Source organism: Lampetra planeri, unplaced genomic scaffold (assembly GCF_965212315.1).
Source record: "Lampetra planeri unplaced genomic scaffold, kcLamPlan1.2.h2 scaffold_254, whole genome shotgun sequence".
NCBI classification, from domain to species: Eukaryota; Metazoa; Chordata; class Hyperoartia; order Petromyzontiformes; family Petromyzontidae; genus Lampetra; species Lampetra planeri.
The window spans coordinates 55,154-77,795 of record NW_027615082.1 but is presented as its reverse complement, the minus strand read 5'-3'; the positions used below and the strand labels follow the sequence as shown (position 1 = coordinate 77,795).

General features: G+C 57.2%; 1 protein-coding gene across 1 annotated transcript; it reads right to left on the bottom strand.

Annotated features, from left to right (window-relative positions):
• Positions 1–412: 412 nt before the first annotated feature.
• On the bottom strand, positions 413–22,517 carry CCDC166 (coiled-coil domain containing 166). Its single transcript, XM_078623443.1, has 7 exons — positions 22,336–22,517; positions 20,944–20,997; positions 20,212–20,266; positions 17,703–17,847; positions 3,446–3,525; positions 2,229–2,405; positions 413–640 (listed from the first exon to the last, which is right to left on the bottom strand). Exons 1-7 carry the CDS (start codon positions 22,515–22,517, stop codon positions 413–415), a joined length of 921 nt encoding a protein of 306 aa, XP_078479569.1.
• Between the last annotated feature and the right edge of the window lie 125 nt (positions 22,518–22,642).

Genomic DNA, 22,642 nt, shown 5'->3' with positions numbered 1-22,642 from the left:
GAGAGGGGGGGGTGAGCTCACGTGCCCTACCTCTATAGCCTCTTTTCACGGCAGCTCTCTCGCCTGCTTCAGCAGTTTCCCCGCTGCGATCGTCTCGCCTGGTGACGGCCGCTCGTGTCGCGATCGAAACGTCCTCCGTGACTTCACCGAAAGAACCGAAGAGTAATGATCCACATCCGTGACGACTTTAACCGGGCTCCTTGCCAACCGCTCCACTAGGCCACTGGTCGCCGTTACATTCCTCGTGCGATCTTCTGGCCGGGACGGTGCAGTCAGACCGCCCGCTCCTCGCCAGGCAGAACGCCGCTCGCTCGTAACCCCTGCCGGGGGGTGTCGACTCGGCCCATCATCCCTCGGAGGGGGATAAAAGCGGTAACCGCGTTGCGGCAAGTGCGGCGATCGTCCGCCACGGTCACGGCGTCAGCGTGGAGAGAGACCGAGGGGGGAGCGTGGAGAGGCCCGGGGGTGGCCCCTGGGGCAGGGAGGCCTCGGCGCGCAGCGCGTCCCTGCGAGCCCTGAGGGCCCTCTCCTGGGCGGCGAGGGCCCGCGCCTCCTGCCCGAGGGCCCGCAGCTCGGCACGCATCCGCTCGTTCTCCTGGCGCGCACGCGCGGCCAGCTCCTCCGCACAGCGACGCGCGGCCTAATGGGGGGGGGGGTGGGGGCATGGGGTCGTGAGAGGGGGGGTGGGGGTTCACAGAACGAGAGTGAAATTTAAAAGTCGTGGCTCGATGGATTGATGGCCAATGGACAAAAGTAATGACGGAGTGGCGGCCGAGGAATGCAATGCGTTCGAGAGGGCGTGCACGGGGGAGATGGAGCGATGGAATCAGCTGGTGCGCTACGTGTTGTTGTTATTATAACGCCGCAGGATCGTGACGGGTGGCGCGGGGGACACGGGGAGGCCTTCATCCAGCAGTGGATTGACAACGATGAGGATCACGGGAATGAAACCCGAATTAAAACTCAGAACCTCAGCAGTGATGGCTCTATGTTTACACGCTTTTTATTAACTCTGTTGTTGTTATATATTGTTGGTTCTTTCGGTAAAGTCACGTAGAAGGGAAATACAGAAAGAACCAAGAATACGAATCCCTGTAGTCACGAAAGCTTTAAATCAAAATCTGTTGTTGTTTGCGTTGTCGTATCCTCAAATCTTGTAACTAAATTTTAACCCACTTCCCAATATGGTACCGACTGCAAACTTGGTATACTTATGTCATACCGATGTTTCGGCTTGGCTCTAAACTGACGTTGGCTGTAAATCACCCTGGCCCCTGACGTCATGGCAAGCTTCGGGGGCCACTTCTTGGAGTCGTGGAGTTCTTCCATTACAAGTACGGCACATTTCATTAAAGCGTGTTTTTAAAAAAAGTTGTTTTAAATATTTATTTATTTGACCAGGGCAAGGCTACGTAGCGCTTCTTCAGAAGCAACCCGCCCATCGCGAATGAGAGCTCAACAAAATGGCTTCTCGTCATCACGTGGACATTCATAGCGGCCGCCACGTACTCCTAAGCGCACGTTTGTAAGTGCGGCGAGAAAAACCGGAGGACCCGGAGAGAGAATCCACGCGACCACGGGGCGAGGGACACGCAAACTCCAAATACACAGCAGACGTCAGGGTCGGGATGGAACCCACGACCTCGTGTAGACCAGGCGAGGTAGTCAACATCTCCTAGCCACCGTGATGATTGAGAGAGAGAGACACGCAAACTCGAAACACACAGCAGACGTCAGTCGGGATGGAACCCACGACCTCGTGTAGACCAGGCGAGGTAGTCAACATCTCCTAGCCACCGTGATGATTGAGAGAGAGAGACACGCAAACTCGAAACACACAACAGACGTCAGGGTCGGGGTGGAACCCACGACCTCCTGCACACCAGGCGAGGTAGTCAACATCTCCTAGCCACCGTGATGATTGAGAGAGAGACACGCAAACTCGAAACACACAACAGACGTCAGGGTCGGGGTGGAACCCACGACCTCCTGCACACCAGGCGAGGTAGTCAACATCTCCTAGCCACCGTGCACAGGGTCATGAGGCTGTGGTTCTCAACATTTGTGGTGGATGAGTATAGCTCACCGTGTGAGGAGGAGGAGGTAGAGGTAGAGGAGGAGGAAGAGGAGGAGGTAGAGGAGGAGGAAGAGGTAGAGGAGGAGGTAGAGGAGGAGGTAGAGGTAGAGGAGGAGGTAGAGGAGGAGGTAGGGTAGGGGGGGTACCTCACCGCGTGGGCCTGCCGCCCCAGGCTGGCGGCCCGCGTGGCGGCCTGCTCCGCGTGCTGCTCGGCGCGCCGCTCCCGCCGCTCCGCGTGGGCGGCCGCCCGCCGCTGGCGCTCGCTCAGCTCCCGCCGCAGGGCCTCCTCCAGCGCCCGCCCCGCCGCCTCCTCCTCCTGGCGCAGCGCCTGCACGCGCCGCGGACACCGCAAGGCCTCAACGCCACGGCCTGCACGCACCACGGACACCGCAAGGCCTCACCGCCATGGCCTGCACGCACCACGGACACCGCAAGGCCTCAACGCCACGGCCTGCACGCGCCACGGACACCGCAAGGCCTCAACGCCACGGCCTGCACGCACCACGGACACCGCAAGGCCTCACCGCCACGGCCTGCACGCGCCACGGACACCGCAAGGCCTCAACGCCAGGGCCTGCACGCACCACAGACACCGCAAGGCCTCAACGCCACGGCCACGCTGCCGTGCGGCTGCTGGGCGAGGGCCTCCCCCGAGGGCGAAGAGGAAAAGGTTGGGGTGCAGGAGTCGGCGTCAGGGTTCAGGGTTAGGGTTAAGGGGTCAGGGTTATGGGTCAGGAGCCAGGGTTATGGTTGAGGAGCCAAGGTCAAGGTTCAGGAGCCAGGGTCAAGGTTCAGGAGCCAGGGTTATGGTTGAGGAGCCAAGGTCAAGGTTCAGGAGCCAGGGTCAAGGTTCAGGAGCCAAGGTCAAGGTTCAGGAGCCAGGGTTATGGTTGAGGAGTCAGGGTCAAGGTTCAGGAGCCAGGGTCAAGGTTCAGGAGCCAGGGTCAAGGTTCAGGAGCCAGGATTATGGTTGAGGAGCCAGGGTTATGGGTCAGGAGCCAGGGTCAAGGTTCAGGAGCCAGGGTCAAGGTTCAGGAGCCAGGGTTATGGTTCAGGAGCCAGGATCAAGGTTCAGGAGCCAGGGTCAAGGTTCAGGAGCCAGGATTATGGTTGAGGAGCCAGGGTTATGGGTCAGGAGCCAGGGTTAAGGTTCAGGAGCCAGGGTCAAGGTTCAGGAGCCAGGATCAAGGTTCAGGAGCCAGGGTCAAGGTTCAGGAGCCAGGGTCAAGGTTCAGGAGTCAGGGTCAAGGTTCAGGAGCCAGGGTCAAGGTTCAGGAGCCAGGGTCAAGGTTCAGGATCCAGGGTCAAGGTTCAAGAGTCATGGTTATGGTTCAGTGTTCAGGGGGCGGGAGCAGCCTTGGGCCTGACCTGCACATCGTTCAGTTTCTCCACCTCACGCGTCACCTGGGCCAGCTCCGCCTCCTTCTCCAGCAACACCGCGGTCAACTCTACAGGTGAGGGGCCACACAGGTGAGGTGACAGGTCAGTGTCTAGACAGGTGAGATGACAGGTGAGGGGCCACACAGGTGAGGTGACAGGTCAGTGTCTAGCCAGGTGAGGTGACAGGTGAGGGGTCACACAGGTGAGGTGACAGGTCAGTGTCTAGCCAGGTGAGGTGACAGGTGAGGGGTCACACAGGTGAGGTGACAGGTCAGTGTGTAGACAGGTGAGGTGACAGGTCAGTGTCTAGCCAGGTGAGGTGACAGGTGAGGGGTCACACAGGTGAGGTGACAGGTCAGTGTCTAGCCAGGTGAGGTGACAGGTGAGGGGCCACACAGGTGAGGTGACAGGTCAGTGTCTAGCCAGGTGAGGTGACAGGTGAGGGGTCACACAGGTGAGGTGACAGGTCAGTGTCTAGCCAGGTGAGGTAACAGGTGAGGGGTCACAGAGGTGAGGTGACAGGTCAGTGTCTAGCCAGGTGAGTTGACAGGTGAGGGGTCACACAGGTGAGGTGACAGGTCAGTGTGTAGACAGGTGAGGTGACAGGTCAGTGTCTAGACAGGTGAGGGGCCACACAGGTGAGGGTGACAGGTCAGTGTCTAGCCAGGTGAGGTGACAGGTGAGGGGTCACACAGGTGAGGTGACAGGTCAGTGTCTAGCCAGGTGAGGTGACAGGTGAGGGGTCACACAGGTGAGGTGACAGGTCAGTGTGTAGACAGGTGAGGTGACAGGTCAGTGTCTAGCCAGGTGAGGTGACAGGTGAGGGGTCACACAGGTGAGGTGACAGGTCAGTGTCTAGCCAGGTGAGGTGACAGGTGAGGGGCCACACAGGTGAGGTGACAGGTCAGTGTCTAGCCAGGTGAGGTGACAGGTGAGGGGTCACACAGGTGAGGTGACAGTTCAGTGTCTAGCCAGGTGAGGTGACAGGTGAGGGGTCACACAGGTGAGGTGACAGGTCAGTGTCTAGCCAGGTGAGGTGACAGGAGAGGGGTCACACAGGTGAGGTGACAGGTCAGTGTGTAGACAGGTGAGGTGACAGGTCAGTGTCTAGACAGGTGAGGTGACAGGTGAGTGTCTAGACAGGTGAGGTAACAGGTGAGTGTCTAGACAGGTGAGGTGACAGGTGAGGGGCCACACAGGTGAGGGTGACAGGTCAGTGTCTAGCCAGGTGAGGTGACAGGTGAGGGGTCACACAGGTGAGGTGACAGGTCAGTGTCTAGCCAGGTGAGGTGACAGGTGAGGGGTCACACAGGTGAGGTGACAGGTCAGTGTCTAGCCAGGTGAGGTGACAGGTGAGGGGCCACACAGGTGAGGTGACAGGTCAGTGTCTAGCCAGGTGAGGTGACAGGTGAGGGGTCACACAGGTGAGGTGACAGGTCAGTGTCTAGCCAGGTGAGGTGACAGGTGAGGGGTCACACAGGTGAGGTGACAGGTCAGTGTGTAGACAGGTGAGGTGACAGGTCAGTGTCTAGACAGGTGAGGTGACAGGTGAGTGTCTAGACAGGTGAGGTGACAGGTGAGTGTCTAGACAGGTGAGGTGACAGGTGAGTATCTAGACAGGTGAGGGGCCACACAGGTGAGGTGACAGGTCAGTGTCTAGACAGGTGAGGTGACAGGTGAGTGTCTAGACAGGTGAGGTGACAGGTGAGTATCTAGACAGGTGAGGGGCCACACAGGTGAGGTGACAGGTCAGTGTCTAGACAGGTGAGGTGACAGGTCAGTGTCTAGACAGGTGAGGTGACAGGTGAGGGGTCACACAAGGAAGGTGATTTTTTCGTAAAGCCCTCAGTCCTCAGCGTTGTAGAAGTGTTTACGTGTTTACGTGGGGGTGTGTGTGTGTGTGTGTGGGGGTGTGTGTGTGTGGGGGTGTGTGTGTGTGTGTGTGTGGGGGTGTGTGTGTGTGTGTGGGGGTGTGTGTGTGTGTGGGGGTGTGTGTGTGTGTGGGGGTGTGTGTGTGTGTGTGTGGGGGTGTGTGTGTGTGGGGGTGTGTGTGTGTGTGGGGGTGTGTGTGTGTGTGGGGGTGTGTGTGTGTGTGTGTGTGGGGGTGTGTGTGTGTGTGGGGGTGTGTGTGTGTGTGGGGGTGTGTGTGTGTGTGTGGGGGTGTGTGTGTGTGTGGGGGTGTGTGTGTGTGTGGGGGTGTGTGTGTGTGTGTGGGGGTGTGTGTGTGTGTGGGGGTGTGTGTGTGTGTCGGGGTGTGTGTGTGTGTGGGGGTGTGTGTGTGTGTGGGGGTGTGTGTGTGTGTGGGGGTGTGTGTGTGTGTGGGGGTGTGTGTGTGTGTGAGGGTGTGTGTGTGTGTGGGGGTGTGTGTGTGTGTGGGGGTGTGTGTGTGTGTGTGTGTGTGTGGGGGTGTGTGTGTGTGTGGGGGTGTGTGTGTGTGTGTGTGTGTGTGTGTGTGGGGGTGTGTGTGTGTGTGGGGGTGTGTGTGGGGGTGTGTGTGTGTGTGGGGGTGTGTGTGTGTGTGTGGGGGTGTGTGTGTGGGGGTGTGTGTGTGTGTGTGGGGGTGGGGGTGTGTGTGGGGGTGTGTGTGTGTGTGGGGGTGTGTGTGTGTGTGGGGGTGTGTGTGTGTGTGTGGGGGTGGGGGTGTGTGTGGGGGTGTGTGTGTGTGTGGGGGTGTGTGTGTGTGTGGGGGTGTGTGTGTGTGTGTGGGGGTGTGTGTGGGGGTGTGTGTGTGTGTGGGGGTGTGTGTGTGTGTGGGGGTGTGTGTGTGTGTGGGGGTGTGTGTGTGTGTGTGGGGAGCGGTAGTGTAGCGGTTAGCGCGCTGCGCAATGAACCTGGCGACCCGGGTTCGATTCCCACTCACGGCCAACACCAGTGACGATTATCTGAACCGGTCCTGGGCCTCCCCTAGGTTGACTCAGCCTCAAATGAGTACCTGGTGCGGTGTGTAAATATCGCCACTGGGGAGACAAAGGCGGTCGGGCGTGGTGCTGGCCACCCACCCCCTCGTGTACCGTTCCGGCCTTCATAGGTGCTCGCTAACAGCACTTGCCCCTACAGTCTGTTAAGGCTATATGGGGGATCTTTGTGTGTGTGTGTGGGGGTGTGTGTGTGTGTGTGGGGGGGGGCTCCTCCAGAAACAACGAAAAACCATTGCGGATGGCCACGTGGAATGTTCGAACGCTCACTGCGGAGGAGAGGCTGCCACTCCTCTGTCGGGAGCTGGACCGGTACCGCCTGGATCTCTGTGGCATTCAGGAGGTCCAGTGGACCGGTTCTGGCTCCTGCCACCATGAGGGGTGGACAGTCCTCTACTCGGGGCAGGAGACTGCCAAACAACAGGGTGTGGCTCTTCTTCTGAACAAAAGAATGAAGGGGGCGTGGGAGCGTGGCGGTGAGGTGTGGGAAGCTGTAAGCCCCAGGATACTTTGGGCTCGCCTTCCCATCAACCAGAGGCGAGGAGTGGTGGTCGTGGTTACTTATGCCCCCACCGAAGACGAACATCCGTGGAGGGATGCAGGCAAAGCCGATGAGTCGGACGCTTTCTATGACCTCCTGTCACAGGTGCTGGCTAAAGTGGCCACTCGGGACAGAGTCATCTTGTTGGGTGACTTCAATGCCCGAGTTGGTCATGATGCTGGCACCTGGTCTGGAGTGATTGGAAGGCATGGGCCAGATCAGCTCAATAATAACGGTAGGAGGCTGCTAGATTTTTGTGCAGCCCATGGGCTTGTAATTACCAACACGCTCTTCCGGCATCGGCGCATCCACACAACATCATGGATACATGCCGGGTCCAAGCAAGAACATCTGCTGGACTACGTAGTGACGGACCAGCGGATGCGAGCCCATGTCCTTGACACCAGGACCTACCGTGGAGCTGATCTGCCCTCTGACCATCGACTAGTCATCTGTAAGATGCGCCTGCCATTCTTCCACTCCGGTGGTGGGTGTACACCCAGGATCCCATTCCAACCAAAAGTGGCCTGGTCTAAGTTAGCTGATGAAAGTTGCAAGCGAGAATTTCATCAGCGCTTGCAGCTGGGGTTGGCATCGTCCCCCACTCCACCTGATGTCAAGGGTAAATGGGCGAGGTTTAAGACTGTGACTCATGCAGCTGCAATGGCTGCTTTGGGTATGCGGTCCAGACCTCCCCGGGAACCCTGGCTGACGGAGGAGGTGTTCAGGTTAATTGAGAAAAAGCGACAGGCCCACTCTCATCGCCTACAGCATCCCACGTCAGAGAATGAGGAGGTTTACCGCAGTCTTCGCTCGGAGGTTCGGAGAGCCGTGAGGCGCTGTAAGGATGGGTGGTGGTCGCGGGTTGCTGAGGAGATGGAGTCTGCCTCAGTAGCCCGCGATCACAAATCACTATTTAACTCCATCAAAAAAGTAACCTGTAGCGCCACACCTATTACCATCATTAGAGGAAAAAACGGTGATCCAATCTCCGACCCCCAGGAACAGGTTTGCAGATTTGCTGAGCATTTCTGTGAGGTCCTGGGGGAGGGAAAATCTCTCAGCCAGGAAAACATCATGGCACAAAGTGGGGATAACCCTGCTGAGGCTGCGGTGCCTCAAATATTGGAAGAGGTCACCCCCTGTGAGTGGCTGGCTGAGGTACCGGCTGTTGAGGAAGTACTGAGGGCGATCCGGAGTCTGAGACCAGGGAAGGCACCGGGCAGAGATGATCTCCCAGGCGAAATGCTGAGGGAGGGTGGCGTTTGTGCACAGACTGCCCTATATGACATCATAACAACAGTCTGGACCACTGGACGGGTTCCGCAGGACTGGAAGGATGCCCTGGTGGTCCCCCTCTTTAAGAAGGGGGACCGTACCGACTGTAACAACTACAGGGGCATCTCACTCCTCAGTGTGCCGGGTAAGGTCCTGGCAAGGATTATTCAACATCGCCTTGCTAGGCATGCTGAGGAGAGGCTTGCGGAGCCCCAATGTGGTTTCAGGAAAGGGCGGTCCTGCACAGATGCCATATTTTCTGTCCGTCTGCTACAGCAGAGGTGTAGGGAATTCCAAAAAGACCTACATCTCTGCTTTATTGACCTGGTCAAGGCCTATGATACTGAAGTACCGGTGAAGACGCTGGACACCCAGGTTGAGGCACACGTATATTTATTTTCAGCTTATCGGTACAGGACAACACTAGAGGGGGTAGCGGCCCCCTCACCCGGATAACTGGGGATACCCCCTAGCTAATCTCACCTATCCCCAAGTCCTCCTCTAACGAGCTAGGGGAGGCTAACTGGCCCGACACTGGTGAGTCGGGCTACGGTCTCCGGAGTCCCAGGGTCTAACCCTGGTTCACGGAACCACGCCTCTGGCTCGCTCCTCTGCAGCCCTGACAAGGGCGGCGTCGAGGGGAGTCCAGGGCTCTAGCTAGAGGATCTTCACTCTTCCTCCTTTGTTCCCAGACTGAGCCCCGAGCTCTCTTTGTCCTCCCCCTTTATACCCCCCATCAGGATCACAACCCCCCAGGCTGCCTGATGCGGACGTCGCTGCGGGCACCCCCCCCGTGTACTCCCGTAACTCCGCCCACTGTGTTTGTTACCCATTGGATCGTATGCACTTACAGCCCTCCCGTAACAGCCCTACATCACCCCCCCCATTACAGCTCGCAGCCGTCCCGGCTGCAACAATTCCAAATAAAGGAACAATTACCCCTCGACCCCGTGTGTGCCTCATTTTTTCAACAAAATGCAAATAGCAGAACAACAACAAGAACAACAACCATACCCCCGAAGGGAATGTCCGGCGCACCCCCCCCCCCCGCATAAATACGAAATCCGTAAGCACGTATGTACAACTAGCCAGGAACTCCCCCATCACACACAGCACACCCACGACACACAACGCACCCACAACACCCACACCGCGCCCACACAACACAACACACTCAGTGTGCAAGGAGCACACCACCGACGCAGCATACAGTAACCATGACACGTGAAGGAAAATAAATAAGAAAAGTTTTTTTTCTTTTTCTTCCTGCTGTATATTATAAGAGTCTGCGCATTTTAGCGCGCGTCCTTGCCGCAGGCCCGTCACACGGGGCAACCCCGGACGGCGGACCATCCGGTGGCGGCTGTCCCATTCGAGGTGAGGTCGCGATTGAAGTCGCGCGACTGTCGGCATCACCTGTGGGGGTTCCAGGGCGTGAGCCCGTCATTCCCGGTACACCTGTGGGTGGGACAGCCGGCAACACATCAGGCGAGAGCAGCGACGGACCCTCCGAGTCGGTCGACCCCCCACATGCTTGGCCTCGCGTGCGTGGCGTGGGCCCCCGCACCGCAACAAACGGCTTCAGCCTAGAGGGGTGTACAAACCACCGGCGCCTCCCCCATTGGATTCGAACGCACTGAGGCCTCAAAACCTCAACAACCTCGACGGGGCCCCGCCACGGGCGTACGAGTTTAGAGGAGGTCGCGAGTGGTACCTGGGGACAGTGCAGCCATGCCCTGTCCCCCGGCTTCCACTGCAGCACGTGCGCGCGAGCCAGTCTGAGGCGCTCGTTCGCCTTCTGACGCCTGTCAGAATTTAGCCTCGCCGCATCCCGCGCCTCAGTCAGTTTGTCAAGATTAAATTTAACGTGATCGTCCAATTTAGATTTGCCCAGCGGCACGGGGATCTGCAACTGTGCCCGAACAGGTGGGTCGGGTTCGCGGCCATACATAAGAAAGAAAGGTGAAAACCCCGTCGCAGCATGGGGAGCCAATCTGTATGCCGCTAGAACCCCTTGAATATGTAAGTCCCAATCAGCCTGTGAGTCCGAAACTTGCTGCGACAACATAGACGTGATGGTGCGATGCAGACGCTCGACCATCCCGTCCGTTTGCGGGTGATAGGGGGAGGTTCGAATTTTTTTCGTTCCCAGGAGATCACAGACTTGTTTTATGAGTTTCCCCGAAAAATTCCTACCCTGGTCGGTCAACAACCGCTCCGGGGCACCTTTGTCCATGACATAACCTTGGACAAAGGCGTCGACGATGGCTGCTGCCGACTGATTCGCCAGGGGCCAGGCCATAGGCCAGCGCGTAAAATATTCGACCCCAGTAAGCAAATATTTATTTCCCCTGGAGGTGGCGGGGAATGGCCCCAGAATATCCAGTGCGACCAGTTCATTTATTCTGGAGACCTGGATGGATTGCAAGGGCGGGTTCGACTCCCGTGCCGGTGGTTTGCGCTGCGCACACTGAGGGCATGCCGCCAACAGGTCAGTGACATCCTTTGTCATACCCGGCCAAAAAAAATTCAGCTGGAGCAAGGCGAGTGTTTTCTGGGTACCTAGGTGGAGGAGGCGCTCATGAGCAGCCCACACCACCTTACCTCGTAGGCCAGAAGGGACCACCAGCCGGTGACGCTGGGATTTCCCGTCCCAATGCATAAGCAAGCCCGCATGGGTTTCCCATGCGTCGGCATGACCCGTCACACGCCCCCTCTCCCCGGCGCGACGACGCAACGCGAGGAGGGAGGCATCCTCCAACTGGAGGCGCCCCCATTCATCAACGGGCAATCCAAGCAGGGAATCTCTCCCCTGTTCGGCGATATCAATGGGGACTACCGTTTCATCGTCGGCGGCCGCCGCCAGGACCGGAACCATCATGTCCCCTACTGGCTTGCAACGCCCCGACCCCAGGAGACATGCGCATTCGGAGGCGGTTGGCATCCGTGACAGAGCGTCAGCGTTGGTGTGGCGAACGCCCTTACGATAAGTGGTTTCAAAACTGAAATCCTGGAGGACCTCCAGCCATCGGGACAATTGTCCCGATGGCTGTTGAACCTTCAGGGCGTACTGCAGTGCCGCATGATCTGTGCGGACGGTGAAATGCCGACCGTACAGATATGGGCGATACTGTTGGATGAAATAGACAATTGCCAACAGTTCCCTACGGGTGACACAATATCTTTGCTCCGTTGGAGACAACACCCGACTGCCGTACGCGACCACCCGTTCCACGCCGTCAACCACCTGGGAAAGCACGCCTCCAATACCCGTGTTGCTCGCGTCGGTGTCGAGCAAAAACGGCCTCGAAAAATCTGGGTAAATCAAGGGAGGAGCCTTCACCAGCGCGTCCCGAAGGGAGCAGAAAGCAGCTTCCTCATCCTGACCCCAGTGGAACCGAACCCCTTTAGATGTTAACGCGTGTAGGGGTTTGGCAATCGTTGCAAAATTAGCGACGAAGCGTCGGTAATATGATGCGAAGCCAATAAAACTCCTGACCTCTCCCACCGAGGTGGGAGTCGGCCAGGAGCTGACACACTGCGTTTTGGCGGGATCGGTAGCAATACCCGAGCGCCCTACGATGTGCCCCAAATAACGCACCGACTCGCGTAACAAATGGCATTTTTGGGGCTTAAATTTCAAATTAGCAGCCCGCATCTTTAGGAAAACCGCCCGCAACCTCTGGAGATGTTCATCAAAAGTTTTACCAAAGACAATAACGTCATCCAAATAAATGAGGCACGATTCCCATTGCAATCCAGCCAAAACCAATTCCATCAATCGCTGGAAAGTTGCCGGCGCTGAGTGTAAGCCCATCGGCAACCGGTTGAATTGGAACAGGCCGTGCGGTGTACGGAAAGCAGTTTTAGGCTTAGAATCATCGTCCAGAGGAAGCTGCCAGAATCCCGAAAGTAAATCTAGTGTGGAGAAGAATCGCGCTCCCGCCAAAGCGTCCAGCGATTCGTCCATCCGTGGGAGCGGGTATGCGTCGGCAACCGAAATTTTATTAAGGCGCCGAAAATCAACGCAAAACCGCAACGAGCCGTCCTGCTTTTTAACCAGGACGATCGGCGCTCCCCACGGGCTGGTGGAGGGAGAAATGATGTCGGCGGCTAACATGTCATCAACAGCCGATTTGACATGGTCCTTTTCGGCGGGACTTAACCGAAACGGATTTTGGCGAATTGGCGCGCTGTCACCCGTGTCAATATGGTGACGCAGCAGGTGAGTGCAACCCAAATCATATTTATCACGACTGAAAACGTCGGAAAATTCCCTCAGTAGCGTTCTAAGCTGTTGGCGCTCTGAATTTGTCAGGTCCGTCGATCCCGCACAAAGCGCGTCGATCCACCCTTCATCGCTGTCCGAATGTGGGAGCATCCGGGAAGCAGTGCCAACGTGGTTCGCGACAGGTTCCTCGCAGGGCACTGGCGTCGCGTGAGCGAGCACCGTCCCTTGAGGAACCACCACCGTCTGCGATCCCACATTGAGGACCGCGATGAAAGGGTCCCCGTCCCCTCTTACGACGGTCTGGGCCGGAATCAAATGAGGCCCATTAACCCCGGCCCTAGACGGTCCCAGCAAAACACCCTGATCCCCTATGCCCTTAGCGAAGGGCCTACGAAGTTTCAGAGGCACTAGCATTTGAGCTCCCGGCGGCACACGAACAGTTTTAACGACGAACGCCGGTACCGTCGCGAACGCCGACCGAGTTGCCGCAGGGGATGGCAGGAACGCCATGCGCCGCCCCGATGGAAGCTCAATGCATCCTTGGTCGATCAAAATACGAATGGGCATTTTACCTAAGAAATCCGTCCCCAGCAGGCACGGAACCGCCAGCGAGGAGGAAACGAAAATCGGCCCCGACAATTTGATGTCCCCAATAGAAATTTGCGCTCGAATCTGTCCCATGATGCCGAGAGAGCCCCCGTTAGCGGCATAGAATGGGACGTTAACCGGCAGTAAAGGCCGGCTTTGTACGGGCAGAATATTGTAAATTAATTCCGAAATGATTGTCGCCGATGCCCCCGTATCGACCAAGATGCGTACTTCTACCCCGTCAATGTGTCCGACTACGGCCGACGACCCTGACGACGCGGCTACCACGCGATGGGCCAACACGGACCACTGTTTGGGCTCGATTTGAGTCCCCGCAGTGATCCGCGTTAGCCCCTCGCAACGCGACATCGGCCCCCCGTTTGTTGTGGTGCGAGAGCGTGCAACGGGTAGGTGCTTTGGCCAACCATGTGTGGTGCCGCGACTCGCCGGGTCATGTTGCTGGAGCTTGGGAGGAGGAGGCCCGGCGTCCCGTCGAGCCGTCGTCCCGCGCTGTCGAGGAGAGCGGCACCCCGAGGCGACGTGGCCCCGGACGCCGCAGTTGAAACACCGCGGGAGCCCCGGTGGAGACGACGGGCGGTTGAAACGGCTTGACCCGTCCCGGGCCGACCGTACTTCTTGCGCCTGTTGCCGTCGATGGTCGACGGCGAAGAGCTCCTCCGTCGGAAGGGTGGCTGCAGCCACCGCACGCCCTGCCGATGCCCTGCTGGCTTTCCGCCGCAGGGACAGAAGGTTGGCGTGAAGGAGGCGCGCCGCCTGAAGAGAGGTCATCTCGGCGTCCTCCTGTGCGACGACAGCGATGTCCAGGTCGTCTGCCAGGAGGAGTATTTTCTCCGTGACCATCGCGTCCACGCCATCGTCGTCCATACGGGGAAAAGCCGTCTTAGCCAGCGCTAGGAGGCTCGTCCTGTATGCCAGGGGCGACTCCTTCTCACCCCGCTTGCGCTCGTAGAACCGCTCTCTGCATTCCGCTGAAGGTCCATAGACCCCGGCCAGCAGCTGTAGTGCCTTCGGCAGAGTAGACCGCTTCTCTTTCGGCGCCGATGTGAGGGCGGCGAGCGCGTCTGCGTCGAGGAGCGCCGGCAGCGCGCAGAGGGCTTCATCGTCGGACCACCTTGCCATTTCTTGGTGGGCGATGAAGCGTCGCTGGAAGCCGCCCCAGTCGCCCTCTGCACCAACAAATTCTTTAAGCGGAGGCAGCCGTTGTTGTAGCGCAGCGTTCGCCTTGGACGTCTGTAGGCTGCTATCCCCGGGACTCGGCTGTGCGTCGGCGCGAATGGCAGATGGAATCGCCTGTCGCGGATGTGATGACGCTCCCTCCGCTGGAGATGACGCAGCTGTCCCAGCGAGAGCGGTGTCGGACCCAAGGTTGAGCCCGGCCACGCCCTCCGCAGCTGCCGTGACGATGGCGGGAAATTCAAAGCTTGAGTTTTCAGAAATGGCGGGAAGGCGCTCAGGTTGACGGCTCCCCTCGCCCCGTGGTGGACCACCAGCCCCTAGCCGCGTGATGTTTTCCAGCGTGGCGGCAGCGGCGTACAGTAGCTCCGCCAGTCTCTCGTGAGCCAGCCGTAGCGCGTCTGGCTGCGGCCCCTCTTCATGCCGATGCCCCGGTAGGAACGCGTCGGCCCCCGGCTGCGCCATGTCTTGGTGAGCCGCCTCGGGCTCAACGACTTCAGCAGTGTCCTCCTCCGGTACTCTGGCTCGAGCTGTCTGACGTGTTTCCATGTCCGTAGTACTTCTGACACCAGATGAAGTACCGGTGAAGACGCTGGACACCCAGGTTGAGGCACACGTATATTTATTTTCAGCTTATCGGTACAGGACAACACTAGAGGGGGTAGCGGCCCCCTCACCCGGATAACTGGGGATACCCCCTAGCTAATCTCACCTATCCCCAAGTCCTCCTCTAACGAGCTAGGGGAGGCTAACTGGCCCGACACTGGTGAGTCGGGCTACGGTCTCCGGAGTCCCAGGGTCTAACCCTGGTTCACGGAACCACGCCTCTGGCTCGCTCCTCTGCAGCCCTGACAAGGGCGGCGTCGAGGGGAGTCCAGGGCTCTAGCTAGAGGATCTTCACTCTTCCTCCTTTGTTCCCAGACTGAGCCCCGAGCTCTCTTTGTCCTCCCCCTTTATACCCCCCATCAGGATCACAACCCCCCAGGCTGCCTGATGCGGACGTCGCTGCGGGCACCCCCCCCGTGTACTCCCGTAACTCCGCCCACTGTGTTTGTTACCCATTGGATCGTATGCACTTACAGCCCTCCCGTAACAGCCCTACAATACCATCAGTAGGACTGGGCTCTGGGTTGTTCTTCGTGCTTTCGGAGTCCCTGACCCTCTGCTCACGATCATTAAGGACCTTCATGATGGTGAGCGGGCCCGGGTAAAACTACGTGGCCGGGAGTCGGAGCCTTTCCCTGTACACCTTGGGGTGCGACAGGGATGTCCTCTGGCTCCCACATTATTTAACATCTATTTCGACTGCGTAGTTCGTGAAGCCTTCAATAGCTGTACCGGGGGAATTACCATTTGGTACAGATATAATGGGAGGCTGATCGACGCCCGGGTGCGATCAAGGGATGGCTCCCTATTGGTCAACCACGTTATGTATGCCGATGATTTGGTAATAGCTGCTCATTCAGAAGAGGAGTTGGAGACGCTGCTGCTGAGACTGGAGTGTGCCACTAAGAGGTGGGGCCTTACCATCAGCCCCACCAAAACTAAGCACCTGCCTGGGTATTTTGTACCATCGGGCACTCCGCCCCCACAACTCCCAATCGGTGATGGGGCAGTTGTGGAGAGAGTAGAGAGTTTCCCATACCTGGGCAGTGTGCTCATGACCGGCTCCAGTTTATCAGCAGAGGTCTCACTCCGAATCAGTCGAGCGGCAATATCTTTTCATCGGTTGCGTAACGCTGTGTGGAAGCTACCTGGTCTGTCGCTCCGCACGAAGCTTCAGGTCTTCTCGGCCACGGTCATTCCCTCCCTTCTCTACGCTTGCGAAACGTGGACCCCCCTAGTGGAGCATCTTCGCCGGTTGGAAACATTTAGGCTGGCCTGCCTACGATCCATCCTGGGTTTAACCAGGCTGGATTGTGTGAGGAGCTCACAAGTCCTTGAAAGATCTGGGCAAAGTCCCATCAGTGAGCTCCTCCGGCAGGCAAGGCTGCGTTGGCTGGGTCATGTAGCCCGCATGCCCAGCCACCGCATGCCTAAACAGCTTTTGTTTGGCCGGATCGAGGGGGCTAAACGGGCGCGGCACGGGCTAGAGAAGAGATGGAGTGATGTGGTACAGGAGGACGTGGAGCTGAGTGGACTTGCCGATGACTGGTACCAGCGATGTCAAGATCGGCCTCAGTGGAGGAGGCTCGTGAAGGACGCTACTGGGCAGTTGGAGGCAGTCGCCCTCCGACAACAACGGAGGGCGGAGGAGCGACGCTCACAACAACGAGCGGAGCGCCGGGTGGCTAAAGCACAGCAAGTTGGCACAGTAGGGGGCACAGGTGGTGCATCAGCCAGTCATCTCGGTCATCTCGGTCAGTCGACCCGTGGCACCTGGGTCTGCCCCGTGACCTCCTGCCAGCGGGCGTTCGACACTTCACGTGGCCTCAGGGTGCACATGGCCTGGCACAAGCGTCGTGGTGACGTCACCGCCACTTAGTGGCGAATGGCGGTTGTTGTTGTGTGTGTGTGGGGGTGTGTGTGTGTGTGGGTGTGTGTGTGTGGGGGTGTGTGTGTGTGTGGGGGTGTGTGTGTGTGTGGGGGTGTGTGTGTGTGTGGGGGTGTGTGTGTGTGTGGGGGTGTGTGTGTGTGTGTGTGGGGGTGTGTGTGTGTGTGGGGGTGTGTGTGTGTGTGTGGGGGTGTGTGTGTGTGTGTGGGGGTGTGTGTGTGTGTGGGGGTGTGTGTGTGTGGGGGTGTGCGTGTGTGTGGGGGTGTGTGTGTGTGTGTGGGGGTGTGTGTGTGTGTGGGGGTGTGTGTGTGTGTGGGGGTGTGTGTGTGTGTGGGGGTGTGTGTGTGTGTGGGGGTGTGTGTGTGTGTGGGGGGGGGATGTGTGTGTGTGTGGGGGTGTGTGTGTGTGTGGGGGTGTGTGTGGGGGTGTGTGTGTGTGTGTGTGGGGGTGTGTGTGTGTGTGTGGGGGTGTGTGTGTGTGTGTGTGGGGGTGTGTGTGTGATTGGGGAGCGGCAGTGTCGCGGTCAGCGCTACGCTGCGCAACAAACTCGGCGACCCGGGTTCGCTTCCCGCTCACGGCCAACACCGGTGACGGTTATCTAAACCGGTCCTGGGCCTCCCTTAGGTCGACTCAGCCTCAAACGAGTACCTGGTGCGGTGTGGAGTAAACATCGGGGAGACAAAGGCGGTCGGGCGTGGTGCTGGCCACCCACCCCACTGCGTGTGCCGTGCCGGACTTCATAGGTGCCGTTCGGAAAACAAAATTTAAGGAACCGGAAAGAGCCGTGGACCTCGCAGAGACTGAGCATATCGGCACTACAGGACAGAAGTGGAAACAAAAATTGATTAAATGCGCAGTGGGAGCCTACCACAGGGCTGTCCGCCCCACGGACCGTGACGACGATGACGACTCGCTCAGAGCACTTGCCCCAGCAGTCTGTGGAAGGCTATACGGGGGTGGGGGGGGGTCTTTGTCTTTGTGAGTGCGGTGTGGGGAGGCCTCACGCTCTCTCCGCGCTCGCAGCGCCGCCCGGGCCTCCTCCCCGCGCCGAGCCAGCTCCTCCAGCTGCCAGCGGTTCTGCTCGGCGAGGGACACGATGAGGTCCCTCCTCTTCTCACCTCGTCTCCACATGAACGACGCGTACTCCTGCTGCAGCGCCCCGCGTCCACATCGCCTGTCGTCGTTATCGTCGTCATCGTTGTCATCATCGTCGTCGTCGTCGTCATTGTCGTCATCATCGTCGTCATCGTCGTCGTCATCATTGTCGTCGTCATCATCATCATCGTTGTCGTCATCATCATCGTCGTCGTCATCGTTATCATCGTCGTCATCGTCGTCGTCATTCATCATTGTCGTCGTCGTCATCATCATCATCGTTGTCATCATCATCGTCATCATCGTCGTCATCATCGTCGTCATCGTCGTCGTCATCATTGTTGTCGTCATCATCATCATCGTTGTCGTCATCATCATCGTCGTCGTCGTCATCGTTGTCGTCATCATCATCGTCGTCATCGTCGTCGTCGTCGTCGTCATCGTCATCATCATCATCATCGTCGTCGTCGTCATCGTCATCATCATCATTGTCGTCATCGTTGTCATCATCATCATCGTCGTCGTCGTCATCGTCATCGTCGCCGTCATGGTCGTCGTCATCGCCGTCACGTCGAATCGCTCCGGATGGAAAGCTCTCCACTCGTAGTGGTGCGACTGTGTCCACCAGCACGGGCCGTGACAACGTACAACGACGCGTTGTCCCGATCCACAGATACCAAGGAGACATCACGCCGACGACGGTGACACGACGACTCCGCTACAGCTCCTGACGCGGCTGTCTGCCGGCTTGACCACGTCAACGTGAAATTGTGGTTGTTGCTCTGTATCGACATCTGCCATATAAAACATTAACCCGTAAAAACAAAGTTTTTCACTATAAATCCTTTATATGCGTTGCATCGGTTTATTGTATTATTCATTTCTGTTTTTCTTGAGTAAGAGTTTCATTTTTATCACGTTGGTATTTTAAATTAAATATGAAATTTTATTTTCCTAAAAAGTGGAAAATTAGGGAAAAATTTTTTCACGAAAATAAATTGTCACGCACAACGAGTCTGTGTGCAAAATGTCAGCTCGATTGGATCACGGGAAGTGGGTTAAAAAACGACCGAAAGATTTGCACGGTCGTAAGCGCGCAAGCAAGCAAGCAAGTGAACTTAATATAAAGGATTTTAAAAAGAAAGAAGTACGGCACCACCACCACCGCCACCATCACACTAAACTGAACTATTTTTTATCTTCTTGGTTCTTTCGGTAAAGTCACGTAGAAGGGAAATAATAAAAAAATAAAACATAATAAAATACAATTCTCACGACTTTTCGGCCACAACGCAAGCAGCCGTCCTCAGGTGAAGAACAGGTCTGTCGGAAAGACAGCGTCTGAATGAAAAGACGCTGTCTTTCCGACAGCCCTGTTCTTCACCTGAGGACGGCTGCTTGCGTTGTGGCCGAAACGTCGTGAGAATTGTATTTTATTATGTTTTATTTTTTTATTATTTCCCTTCTACGTGACTTTATCGAAAGAACCAAGAAGATGGATCCCTGCAGTCACGAAAGCTTTAAATCGAAATTATTTTTATGTTAGCAGGTAAGGCCCCACTGAGCTATTCAGCTATTCTTCAAGAAACGACACGGCCACTAATGATAGCTCCATGAAGTGGCGTGTCAAGTGGAAATTCATAGCAAAAACGCGCGATGTTGATTGTAAATTTGGAGGGAAAACCCAGAGGACCCGGAGAAAAATCCACACGACCACGGAGAGAGACACGCAAACTCCAAATATACAGCAGCAGGCGTCAGGGTCGGGATCGAACCCACGACCTCCTGTACACCAGGCGAGGTAGTCAACATCTCCTAGCCACCGTGATGATGAGAGAGAGACACGCAAACTCCACATAACCAACAGGCGTCAGGGTCGGGATCGAACCCACGACCTCCTGTACACCAAGCGAGGTAGTTAACATCTCCTAGCCACCGTGATGATGATGATGTGAGAGACACGCAAACTCCAGATAACCAACAGGCGTCAGGGTCGGGATTGAACCCACGACCTCCTGTAGACCAGGCGAGGTAGTTAACATCTCATCGCCACTGTGATGATGATGAGAGAGAGACACGCAAACTCCACATAACCAACAGGCGTCAGGGTCTGGATCGAACCCACGATCTCCTGCACACCAGGCGAGGTAGTCAACATCTCCTCGCCACCGTGGTGATGATGAGAGAGAGACACGCAAATTCCACATCACCAACAGGCGTCAGGGTCGGGATCGAACCCACGACCTCCTGCACACCAGGCGAGGTAGTCAACATCTCCTCGCCACCGTGGTGATGATGAGAGAGAGACACGCAAACTCCACATCACCAACAGGCGTCAGGGTCGGGATCGAACCCACGACCTCCTGCACACCAGGCGAGGTAGTCAACATCTCCTCGCCGCCACCGCGATGAACTTACGTTGTCGAGCCTCGTCTGCTGGGCTCCTGTCTGCAGCATCTCGTTCTGTTCCCGGCTGAAGTTGCGGCGGTGGGTGGGGAGCAGGCGAGTCAAGGAAGAGACATTTTGGTGGAGGGGGGGCACGTGGTGGAGGGAAGGGGGCCACGTGGTGGAGGGGGGGGGGGCACGTGGTGGAGGGAGGGGGGCACGTGGTGGAGGGGGGGGCGCACGTGGGTCGGGTGAGGCTACGGGGAGTGACAGAGGCACCTCTAAACGGGAGATCTTGGAAGCCTCGCTGAGGACCGAATGTTGTGTGTGGACAATGAGATGTGTGCGGAGAGTCCGAGAGGACACTGGGAGGTGTGAGGACCTCACAGAGGATCAGAGGTCGCAAACGGGTTTTCATTCCCTACCCGTACCCGGCCGCACCAGGGTCGCAAACGGGTACCCGTACCCGTACCCTACCCGGTCGGGTATCGGGTAGGGTACGGGTATCGGGTACCTGATTGCGACCTCTGGGATGAAGCCATGTTGCAGGCGCGGGTGGGTTGATTCTAGGAACTTGAATTGTGAGAAGAGACAAGACGTTGGGAAATGAGTGACACACGGTGATTCACCAGCGACTCACGGTCTACCCGTACCCGTACCCGGCCGCACCAGGGTCGCAAACAGGTACCCGTACCCGGCCGGGTAGCCGGGTATCGGGTAGGGTACGGGTATCGGGTACCCGGTTGCGACCTCTGGAGAGGATACAGGCTTGAGGCCCGCTCTCGGAGTCGCTGGAGATCCGCTGTGCGCGATTCCAACCTGGGTGGGAGGGAGAGGGGGTGACACCAGAGGCGGATGAAGCAAGTACGGGGCCTGTAACGTGTGTTATAAAGTTCAAAGTTCATGTATTAGGTATTGCCCTGTGAGCCATTCGGCTCTTGAATCGAGTGCAACCGCAACAAACAAAAAACATGAACAAGAAAACATCTTAAAGTGACTATGTGCAAACAGAAAATCCAAGAAAAGACAGCGAAAATATTGCAGCGTTATAAAGGGGCCCTGGATAAAAAAAAAATAACACGCAAATATTAAAACACGTAGATGTTTAACTTGCACAGTAAAGTAATTGTGTGTTTTTTCATTTGCTATACAGCCGGATAATACGACAAATCGCTAACCTTAAACACCCAGTCGTTCATAAAAGTTGAAGGTAGTATAGTACTATAGTAATAGAGCAAGTGCAGAATCACTAAACCGGAATTTATCGCTTGAAACCATTTAGCGCGGGTCCCTTGAAAGTTCGGGGCCCGCAGCTACTACATGTGTAGTAGCTACTACACATGTAGTAGCTACTACACATGTGTAGTAGCTGCTACACATAGTAGCTGCTACACATGTGTAGTAGCTACACATGTAGTAGCTACTACACATGTGTAGCTACTTGTGCTGCTAGGACAATCCGGCACTGGGTGACACGCAGATTCACACTTGAAACACACCTGACACACATTTGACACACGCACACACATCTGACACACACACCTGACACACATGATACACACACACATGGCACGTGACACATACACCTGACACACACCACACACCTGACACACACCTGACACACACCAGACACACCACACACACACCACACACATGCCACACACCCCACACACCACACACACGCCAGACACACCACACACACACCACACACAACACACACATGCCACACACCCCACACACCACACACACGCCAGACACACCACACACACACCACACACAACACACACATGCCACACACCACACACACGCCAGACACACCACATACACCAGACACACACACCACACAAACCACATACACACCACACACACCACATACACCACACACACCACACACGCCGCAGACACACCACACACACTACACACACCACACAATAGACACACCACACACACACACGCCACAGACACACCACACACACCATACACACACACCACACAAACCACACACACACCACACACACCACATACACCACACACACCACACACGCCGCAGACACACCACACACACTACACACACCACACACACACACACCACACACACACCACACACCGCACACACACCACACTACACACACCACACACACCACACACATCACTCACAGCGCCTTCAGCTCGTCTTCCCGCGCTGTGCGGCCGCGCGCCTCCCCCCCGGGGCCCCCCACCCCCACAGAGCCCCCCACCCCCACGGAGCCCCCCACCCCCACAGAGCCCCCCACCCCCACAGAGCCCCCCTGCGTCTGTGGGGCCCCCCTCTTCGCCTTGCGAGCAGCCTTGGGAGCCATGGGGCCCGGCTCACCTCACCACCACCTCACCACCACCACCACCTCACCACCACCTCACCACCACCACCTCACCGCCACCACCTCACCACCACCACCACCTCACCACCACCACCACCTCACCACCA